Raw genomic sequence first — 11,272 nt, 5'->3', positions numbered from 1 at the left:
CCCGACTAATCCCCGGCAAATTTGGAGGCTAAACATGACCCCACTTAAATGTCGCCAACACTCCCCTCCCAAGGCTCGAACTCGGGTTCATGACTATGTCATGCCCAAGCCTTTACCACTAGGCTGGAAGGTCTTTGACTAAAGATATGATCTTACCTTCAACTTCTACGAATCCTAAAATCATCAAAGAATATTTAATAACTATTGTTCCCGATTTTAAGATCTTGAAAAAACAAAACCATAGCAAAAAGAATCGTCCAAAACGGAGTTGAAATGAGGAAGATAGAGCAAAATTAAAAAAAAAAACCCCTGAAAATCGACTATTAAGCCGCCTAAGTGACTAATGCGACTATGATGCGGGTTTACCTGCTTCAGAGTCACCTAGATGGTTTTTAAGCATGTCATAAACAGTTTCAAAAGTGACCCTTATGCGAGTTTAACCGCATTAAACCCGCATTTCACTCTGTTTTTCATCTTAAAACCCATTTTCTTGAGTTTAAAGCATCACCAAACATCACATACTTAAGTTGCTTCTGGGGAAACAAATTTAATGCTTCGAGAAAGGAAATGCAGATAAATTCTAACGTCATCAAGATAACTAAATTTCGGATGGTACATCATCATCCCATCTAAAGTAAATTATGGATTTGGTTCCTGTGGTTTGATGGTTTTTGTGAAAATGGTCTGTAAACTTCATTTATTACAGATTAGAACTCATCGTATGTCGTTTTGTAACGAATTGGTCCCTCCCTATAACGGACATCCAATTCCTCCGTTAACCTTGAGGCCATTTTCGTCTTTTTTCCTTTCTTGTCTTTATTGAGGCACCAATTTCGTAAAAACCATACAAACCACAGGGACAAAATCCATAATTAAGTCTAAAAAATAAAAATAAAAATTAATTTTTTTATGCTTTGTGTTTATTAAATTAATTAATTATTATACTTTAATGTATATTAATTATAAGTTTTATTTTAATATACAATATAGTTTATTTAAAAATATGTATATTATACACATGTGTACATGCATGCGTGCACACACACACATAGATATATATATTAAGGTTGAACCTCACTATTTATGTATGTGTGTATATACACTCGTGTATGTGTACGTACATAATACATATTTTTTTGAAAGAAAATATATTATATATTAAAATTAAGTTTATAAGTATAATAATCTCTAATTAATTTAATAAAATCAAAGTATAAAAAAATTATTTTATTTTTATTTTTTACACTTAATTACGGATTTGGTTCCTAAGGTGTGGTTTTATGAATTGTTCTCTCGAATAAAGACAAAGAAAAGGAAAAGAACAAAAATGCCTTCAAGGTTAACGGAGGAACTGGATGGCCAGAGAGGGAGGGACCAATTCATTACAAAACGACATACAACGAGTTCTAATCTATAATAAATAAAATTCAAGGACCATTTTTATAAAAAACACCAAACCACAAGGATCAAATCCATAATTTACTCTATATTTTAACATACACTTTATATAAGAAATAAAACTTTAAAATCGTTAATTTATGTAGTTGTTACATATTTATTAGAAAAATACTATAAAATCTCTATTTTTCAATATTCTGTTGCATATTCACCGGTTTATTTATTTGTGTTTTGTAAACAATTAATTATATTATTAAAATATTTAATATGATTTATAAAATATTTTTTTTTATAAATATTTAAATTCAAATCATTTTATTAATAAAACGAATAAAAAATTATTTCTCTTATCAACAACAATTTTTTTCAAGAAATCTATAAATTCAAAGAATTCATGCTTTTTTGGTTTCAAGAAGCTGTAAAAAAAAATTGACTTAAATAATCATTTCTTGCATTTAAATTGGTTTCTTAATTATTTCTTTTACGAATTTACCCAAATATCACTAAAATTAAATTCAATCAGTTTACCGTGACTTGACATCACAATTGTAGATTTGTGTTGAATTTGATTTTTCTTTTTTTCTTTTTTAACTAATATTAAGACTTGGATATTGGAAAAATAGCGATTAGATAAACCCTGGAAAGAAAAATAGTTATGTGCCGTTTACCAAACGCTTATCCGGGTAAGCGCATACCAAATCAATTTATTTTACCGGATGATTATGACAAGGACTAAGAATCTTAATCGGTAAGAGCGAAGACAAGAATCGAGAGTTTTACCTGTTAACAAGGGCGACCACTCTTACCCGGTAAGCGAGGGCGACTACTCTTACCATGATTAGCGCTTATCTAAATAAATTGTTATATACTATATGTTTTAGTGAATAAAATCTTATCGGATAAATAAATAATAATGTTAATTTTATTGGTAAATACTTATCAAATAAGTGTTTAGGCAGACGTAAGAAATGTCAATTTCCATGTAAAAAATCCCTAAAATCTCCTGGTTCAAAGAATCTACTGGAGATGCATATATTCATCAAATCGAACAAAGAAGGCACTGACACTGAATTCGAACAATCAGCGACTCAAACCCTCGTCCTGGCTTCCTACTATTAGGGTTCTGCCACCGAATTTACACCAGACCCATGTTTAACCTCGCCACCAAGCTGGCGAGACGACCCAGGGGCTTTTCCCACTCACCGCCGGTTGTCAGATTATTCTCTACCCAACTCCATGACCAATTTAAGCCTAACCCAGTTGCTCTTCAAATGATCGATTACGCCATTTCCCTTTCGAGGTCCCAGAAATCAGGTTCTTTTCCCCCTTTCCTTTGTTTCTCGAGTAAACCCATTAATTCGTTTTCTTTCTGTTTATATGTTCTTGTTCTTACGTATGAGTATGTGTAGATGAATCATATGGGCAAGGTTTATTGGTGCTAGAACAGTGCGAATCGAATCAGCATGATGCTAATTCCAAGGGATTGGTTCTTCTTGCAATGTCGACCATTTTGTCTGAGAGGTTTGATTTTCTGGTTTTTGATTGATATTCCCACAATCAATTTTCTGAATCTAGCTTATGAAGTTCAGTAATTCATATGATGTTCTTGGTTGTTTCCAATTCACAGAGGAAATCTTGTTGAAGCTATTGAGAAATTGAATACCATCAAGGACTTAAAAGTTTCTTCTTTCCCTCTTAGAGGTAACAGGGGAAACTAATATTGAATTCATTTCATCTATTTGAGTTTAATAATTCACTCAGTTTATTGATATTTCTATGAATTGGTTCAGTGGCGGCCACCGAGGCTCTTGCAGGACTCCATTTAGAATCAGGAGAGGTAAGCACTAAGCATAGTCCATTTGTGTTTCAATCTTTCTTATAAAATCAAATACAGAAGTTCATTTCAGTACATATTTATCTGGCCATGGTTGTCCTTATATAGGATGATACTTCCTCAGTGATAGCAGATGTTTGCTTGAATGATTTAGATGCTAGTAAACTGGAACTTGGGCACGGCTTTGGATCATTGGATGCTCATGCTAGAGCATTGAAAGGGCTGATTGAGCTTGTCTGGGGCAATCAAGATTCATGTATGTATTTAGACGTGTTTATCCATCCAAAGTTTCATTTTTAGGCTATGGCAAACTAGCTGATTGAAGCTAGTTGTTGGCAAGATAGGCTAGCTGTTTGCTCATAAACCGGTCACGTATGGTAAAAGTAGTTGAAAAGCTAGATGACAATGTAAGATAACCTAAAAGGTAATGTTGATAAATTACTCAATTCTAACGTACAAAGGGCATAGTCGGAAGAAAGTGAAACAATCCCTGCTTATCAAAAAAGCTTATATGAAGTAGCTTTTCAAAATGCTAGCTTATAAGCTAGTTCGTGGCTAACCAAAGGGTTAATAGCCCAACGGTACCCGGGTTAACGATATAGAAACCTCACCATTTGGTGAGGAGTGTGCGTGAGTACTTGCTGTGTATAAATATTATATACTTGAAAGAAAACTAGTTTATGGCTTACCAAGCGGAAATTTTCAATAAGCTCAGAAATAAGATAATTTGTGGTTGCCAAACATGGCCCTAACAGTTGTGTTTTCTTGTTTATAAGATAATTTGATGGTTATATGTTGTTTCTGCAGCCCAATCTTGTTTTAAAGGAGTTGAAGATAACTTAGGCGTCGGTAAGTTCTTGCAACTCATGTCATATGGGAGAATGTTATAGAAGGATATTGATTTTTCATATATAGGGAATGGTGTATTGTCATATGCTGAATTTCTTCATGCAACACGGGATTTCGCAACTGCAAAACAGTTATATCAGAATGTAATCCAAGGCATTCCCGAAAATAAAGATTATAGTGATCCATATAAATTGGCTGCTGGTAACATGGCTTGGGAGGACACTCTTTTGGCAGCCACTTGTGCTTTAGGACAGCTTGAGTCACACATGGGGTAATACATATATTTCATGTTCAGCAACTATAAGCTAGCTTATATTTTGAGCTTATTGAAAAAGCCCCGTTTGGTTAGCCATAAAGCTAGCTTTTTGAGAAGCTACTTCAGTTATCATTTCAAAAACCTCTGTTTGGTTAGCCATAAAGCTACATATTTGAAAAAGCTACTTCAAGTAGCATTTCAATAAGCTCCGATGACCATTTTCCAATTATGCCTTTTATATTTTTCCAATTAATCTTTCAACACGTCTTTTTAGGTCAATTTACGTTGTCATCTAGCTTATCAGGCAACAACTATCAGCTAGTTTGCCAAGAATAGCCTTACTAGAAACTATGGTTACACTATATAAGCTGCGTTTTGTGGTTCAGGAACTTTAGTGATGCAGAAGAGATACTGACCAGGGCACTAACAATGACCGAAGAACGTTTTGGTTGGTATTCATACTCTTCATTTATTTATGGCAACATACTTTTTGTGTCCACTGTGATGCTTATGCATTATTTTGGTGCATAACCGCATATGTTGTAGGTCCTCATCATCCAAAGATCGGAATTATATTAACTTGCATAGCTCTCATGTTTCGGCATAAAGCAAAACTGGAGCGTTCTAGTTCCCTTATGGTTCAAGAGGTTAGACATACTACGTATTGATATGTGTTCTTTCAAGCTTTCTTCTATTGTTTCAATTTCTATGTTGGTGGAATGGTTTTGAGGGATTTGGATTTCATGGAAGATTTGGAATTAGTGTAGTGGTGGCTAGAAGAACCTTTCATTCCTTAATTTTTTGTTATTGAAATGGGCAAATTAACTCATACTCTCATGTATCTCAAGAGACCAAACTCACAACCTAGGGGTTTTAGAGCTCGCTTGGTACCATTTGGCGAAAAGACCATTTGACAAGGACCTTTTTTCTTGACTTGGTGGTGGCTCAGCTAGTTGGTCAAGCCTTGGGTTTACTCCCCACCCATTGGTCACAAGTTCGAGTTCCCTCAGGCCTGAGGCCACTAGAGGTTTTCCCGGTTATTAACTTCAAGACCCAATGGGACTAGCCAAGGTGTGACAAGCTGGCCCAGACTTGCACGGTTATGAAAAAAGGACATTTTTTAGTGATTTGGAGCTACGGAAGAAAATATTTTTGAACTTTGCTTGAATGATCCAACCAAGTGCTGCTACAAGTCATGTTTTTGTGTAATTTAACGTTGATTTGTGAGTTATTATGTATCATATTTGGATTTTCAGTGTATGCCAATTCATTGTAATTACTTGGGTTATTCTGATCATAGTTCCAATGTACATCTGTAGGGACTCTATAGAAGAGCACTAGAATTGCTAAAAGCACCTCAATTGGAAACTGAAGGTAAAGTCGAGAAATATCTGTGCTTATATCTCCATTTGTTTAACACAACCCTTCTATGACAATGTGTTCCCTTTTAAGTATGTAACATTTATAAACGGCAAAATCCTTGACCTCCAAGGAGGTTGAGATTTACCGGATACCGCTTGGCCATTGACCCTTTTGTTCTATGACAATGTTCATAATTTCTTGGAAAAGTGATAATTATTTTGTCATCCGTACATGTTCAGAAAAGAGTTGCAACATTTTTTTTTGCCAAGATCGCATGGATCTTCATTTTGTTTTAAAATTTTCAAGTTCAATTACCTACGTCTCCTATAATAATAATTACAAGTCGAGGTATCATTCATTTTGGTTGACATGGATTTGTTGTATTTTAATTTGCAAGGGGAGGCCATTTAGTTAACGATAAATAGATTTACTTCCTCTGTCCCAAAATAAATGTCCAAATAGAAAAACACTCCGTTTAAGAAATGTGTAACCATTACACCTTTTATTGAACTGAATGACAATTTTACCCATAATGACGGAGGCAAACCTCTCTCTCCATCTCCTCAACTCTTAAATATTTTGTTAAGGGTAGAATTAGACTATAACTATCTATTTCTGAAAGGGAACACCTATTTGGGGACAAACTTAAATAAAAATGTGGATAGTTATTCTAGGCTGGAGGGAGTAATTAGTATTATTATTATTTTTTTGATTAACCTGGATATCCAACCCGCTATGCGAGCAGACTAATCCCAGGGCGACACTGCTTTGCAGATAGCCTGGAGTCACCGCATTTGAACCTCCGTGGCCACAAGGGGACTTTTATTCCTCCTTGGATTTGAACCTGGGACCTCTTGGTACTTTTGACCTTTGGAGCCAAGCTCAAACCAATCAGGCACCACCCTTGTGGTTAAATGTTGTATTTCTTGTGGGAGTAACTTTGTGATCATTATCACATTTTGGCAAAAGAAATGGGACTCTTGAACTATTCTTTTTTGTTCTGAAACCAGGTTGATAACTTATTTCCTCTTGATGTTGCAGTTGAACAAGCTAAGGTGTATAGAAAGGATATAATTGCACTTGCAAGAGGTATGCTTAGCTTCTATAATGCATCTCACCACAAGACCGTACTATCGAGTAGATCATTGGGGGAAACTAACATCTTGGTTGTTTGTGATTGTGAAGGTGGGTATGCTGAAACCTTGTGTGTTCAACAGAACCGGAAGGCTGCAGGGGAGCAGATGAAGAGTTGGGCAGAGGCTGCATGGCAAAACCGAAGACTCTCACTAGCAGAAGCATTAGATCTATCCTCCGAGCCTTCTTCCAAGATCCCCATCATAGATGCTCGAATCAGCAGGGTCCTGTAGATACGAGGTTCAAAATTTAAGCTTACCTGCTTTTCTCTCTTTCACACTTTTAACAAGCGCGAGTCTTCATAGAAACAGTCACTCTACTATTGCATACCTTCCAAGACCCCACCTTCAGGTAGGAAATACTGGGCTCGTTTGGTTTACAATCTTGTATAACGTGTTTGATCTTTGCATATCACGTGCGCTAGAGGGATTCTTGTACATCTGTGTTTTATGGCTAGATGTGTGTCCGTTTTCAGTTTTGCCACCGACTTAAAACTAGTCGATGATTCATCAATTTTGGTTCATATAACCAAATCACTAAATCCCTTGGAACTTCTAGTGTGGATGTGTGTGTATTTGAGGCCAGAGAGTCTGTTTGGAGTTTCAATCAAAGGGAATTGAAGGTGTATTAGAGTTTCATTCTAGAATATTTACTATGTAGTATTTTTTTTATTTGATTTTAGAACTCGGTTTGATAAGGAAATCAATCAAGATTATCGTGGCCGGCAACCATGACATGCTGGTGACGTTGTTACAACTCCGACTACGGCCCTCTATGTTTAAGATGGTCAGAATATCGTCATAATAATAGCTAAATGTTAAGCTTGAGGTGTAGCTTAACCGGTGAGAACTTTTTATTGGAGAACGTTATTCAAACCGGCGAGTTTGCTCTACAAAGATCACCCGTTTAAGTCTCAATAGGAATGCTAGAAGGCTTGTCTGACTGTTAATTTCAAGTCACATGAAATTAGTCAAGTTTTGCATAGATTGACTTGAACACGGGTTATCTGTTAATAGTTGAATGTTTGAGCCACTAATTGGTCGAAATGGGGTGTTAACCGAGTCAAGAATAGTGTGGGTTGAGGCTCGGAATTGGGTATTGGGAAGGGTTTGGTCGACACGTTGGGTTAAAACGATAGTATTTGGAAGTATAATAAAACAAATGGTTGGGTTTCGATGAGAATGAAAATTATGGTGAGAAGCATAAGAATGAATCTTCACCCTTGGATTCAATCATAATCAAAGAGAAACATTAGATCAACACTAATGAGATACACCAGATCAATGCCCTTTTAAAACGCAATTCATGAGTTGGTTTGAGATTAAAAGTGATCAAGAATCGAAGTCCTCCTTACACTGCTTATCTTAACTTCTATTCTCACATGGTTTTTTGTCTAAAAACAAATCTAATGTTTCGAGTGCCAATCCAGAACGAATTAAAGTTTTAGAATATTATGGTTAAAATAAATTGTATACAACTAGTATGATTTTACAAGATTCGTCTACGTAGAGGTACTTGAAGTCCTCATCTACCAAATACTGTCACATACGTTAAGAAAAAAGTGACAAGCCGATGTCTCATTTGTAAGATAATAATAAAGCATGTTAAAACTCTATCACGTATGCATTTTATCATAAAACTATGTTGCATTCATTAAACGTTATAGTTATTTCATGATTTCAAGTCGATAACAATAGTTCGTCACATTAACCCTTACATTGAGTAATTATGACCATGCAAACATATAAATTAGGTGTCTAAACAAATAATATGTATAAGTTTGTCAATTGCTCGACGTACACTTGTATGGTCTGAAGAGGCTTACTTATCTTATAGTTTAGCGGCTCGCTTTGCATCGAATTAAACCACATGCTCCACTGCTTGCGCCCCATCGAATATAAGTGTATATCCCAGTTCGAGAAAAATCTCATGAGAACTCATATTGTGTCTGTGTAGGGTTGCTCGACTCTTGCTTGCTTGGAACTTACACATACCTCATATATTTGTATCTGAGTACTTTTAATATTCATGATCAATACTTGTATTATTTAGACTTACCATTCTATATTGATCAAATTCATGCATGGTCAATGTAACATCTCAGGTCAACCGTACCATATGTCGTTCATTTTGTCCACACACCTAGACTCAATGTTTTTTAAAACATGTATGATAGAGAAGGTATCTAGTCCCTTATAAGACAAATTTCGTCCCCCTCCCCAATCAATGTGGGATCTTACAGTCAACTTTAGGTCAACTTGACCTCGAGCTCGTGCTCTAGCTTGCTTGACCAACTCACTTGAAAGTGGAGTTAAGCTCGCTTTTGGTCATTTTTCTTCCCTTAGTGTGGCCTCATAAGACGTCTCCACCAGATTCGTCACTCGTGTTCATCACACAACGGCCGGTCGTCAAATCACTACATGCACAACATTAAATTTAACCCATTTAATATAAAGAAACTTTATAATATAAGATATGTTTTGATTAAAACTGATATACAAGTTATTTTTTGCAATACAAATTGTTTTTCCATTTTTTTTTCCTACTGTTGTTACCATTTTTTTAAAAGGCAAAGAGATTCAAACTTGTAAGATCTAATACCAAATGCATTGACATTACCACATTACGAATAGGATGCATCTATTTTTTTTGTTAACTTAAAAGCACACATCAAATTAAAACGATACATGTTTAAGACCCATAAAAGTGTTTCCATTGCAAACGGGATGATAGAGCAGGGGCACTAACGTCGAATGCCCCCAAGGCTAATACTAAGTCCGCCCCTACAACCGTCCTTCTCCTCCTCCTTCTCCTCCGTTTTGAAACAAACACCGGTTGGTTTGGTGAGTTTGACTTTATACCAAACAACCCTTGAATTTCAACTTATGGCACAACTAGTCCTTGTACTTGAGATTACTTTGAGATCTTAAGTTAGTATAGTTTTTTTTTTAGTATAATTTATATTCTTGACCAATTAAAAAAACGATGTTTGTCACAAAGGGATGGTGACAAAAAAGCAGCCGTTTTACTTGAGCCAACCAATAAACGTGTGGAAAGTGGCTCCACTTACACTAATTTAATTAACATGCCCATTTATATATTAAGGTTAGGTTTCGGTGGGAATGAAAATTATGATAAGAATAATAAGAAATTAATCTTCATTTTTGGATCAATCCTAATTGAAAGTTAACAGTAATAAGATGCATCATGATACACCAAATGAATTACCGTGAGAAACGCAATTCATGAGGTGGGGATGAGAAGTGATCAATGACCCAGATCATTTCTTATGCTTCTCACCTTAACTATTATTCTCACATGATCCTCCGTCTTAGATAGAAATATATTAATAAATTAGGGTTAGGTTCGGATGAGAATGTCACTTATAGCGAGAGTAAAAGAGATCTCGACCTTTGGATCAATTCTAATTGAAGATCAATATTAATGAGATGCACCAGATCAATTCCTGTTGAAAGCGCATTCATGGGATGGTCATGGAAGTGAGATTAAAAATAATCTAAGGTCCAGACCTTCTAACGCTTCTCATCTTAACTTCTATTCTCACACGATCATTCGTCTAATAAACTATTAGTTAACATTTGGAGCATCTTTAACAGTTTTATACTATAATTTTTTTTAATATTAAAAAATCAAAATATCTAGAAAAATTATATTCAACTCCAACAACTATTTTATTTTAACAATTCTAGTATTAACAATATTAATAAAATATTTTATATATTTTATAAAATATTTATTTTCAATACTTCTTAGGGGTCGTTTACCCAACACTTACTGGTAAAATTTAACACTGTGATTTACTTAGCGGGTAAGGTTTTAGTCCACCAAAACGCTATCGTATGCAACAATTTAATTACCCGGTAAGCTCTTACCATAGTAAGAGCCGTCGCCCTCACTTACCGGGTAAGACTCTTGGTCCTTGTTTCGCTCTTACCATACAAGATTTTTGGTCTTACCATATTCATCCGGTAAGGTAATATGACTTGATGTTCACTTATCCAAGTAAGCGTTTGATAAACGGCCCTTTACTGGTGGGAAATAATTAAGAAAAAGTCTAAAAAAACCCAATAGACTTTAGTGTTTGGAATGATTAAGTCATTGGATAATTTTTTGGAATAAATAAATCCTTGGACATTCCAAAACATGTTAAATAACTTCTTGGACTTTCTAAAACCTGTTAGATACATCCTTATGACCTATACAACTGCTTAATATGGTAAAATAATGGAAAAAGTCCGAAAAAACCCAATGAACATTCATATTTTAAACGATTAAGTCCCTAAACATTTTTTGAACCAAAAAATATTTATATCTATAAAATCAAATAGATATAATAAAAAAGTACTTATATTTACAAAAAAAAAATTTAATTAAATTTTTTTTGATAAAATTTATTTTTATTAAAATTAAAATATATT

At 34.8% G+C, this 11,272-nt stretch overlaps 1 protein-coding gene across 1 annotated transcript; it reads left to right on the top strand.

Annotated features, from left to right (window-relative positions):
- Nucleotides 1-2,460: 2,460 nt before the first annotated feature.
- On the top strand, nucleotides 2,461-7,469 carry LOC112513721. The gene is made up of 12 exons (XM_025120077.1): nucleotides 2,461-2,712; nucleotides 2,808-2,919; nucleotides 3,026-3,099; nucleotides 3,189-3,235; nucleotides 3,341-3,488; nucleotides 4,040-4,081; nucleotides 4,148-4,352; nucleotides 4,724-4,785; nucleotides 4,884-4,984; nucleotides 5,657-5,711; nucleotides 6,741-6,788; nucleotides 6,885-7,469. Exons 1-12 carry the CDS (start codon nucleotides 2,547-2,549, stop codon nucleotides 7,064-7,066), a joined length of 1,242 nt encoding a protein of 413 aa, XP_024975845.1. The 5' UTR covers nucleotides 2,461-2,546; the 3' UTR covers nucleotides 7,067-7,469.
- The last annotated feature ends 3,803 nt before the right edge of the window (nucleotides 7,470-11,272 follow it).

This window comes from Cynara cardunculus (genome assembly GCF_001531365.2).
Source record: "Cynara cardunculus var. scolymus isolate 2C chromosome LG 5, CcrdV1, whole genome shotgun sequence".
In the NCBI taxonomy this organism is placed as follows: domain Eukaryota; kingdom Viridiplantae; phylum Streptophyta; class Magnoliopsida; order Asterales; family Asteraceae; genus Cynara; species Cynara cardunculus.
Note: the sequence above shows the minus strand (reverse complement) of the source record. Positions and strands in the feature narration are given on the sequence as shown.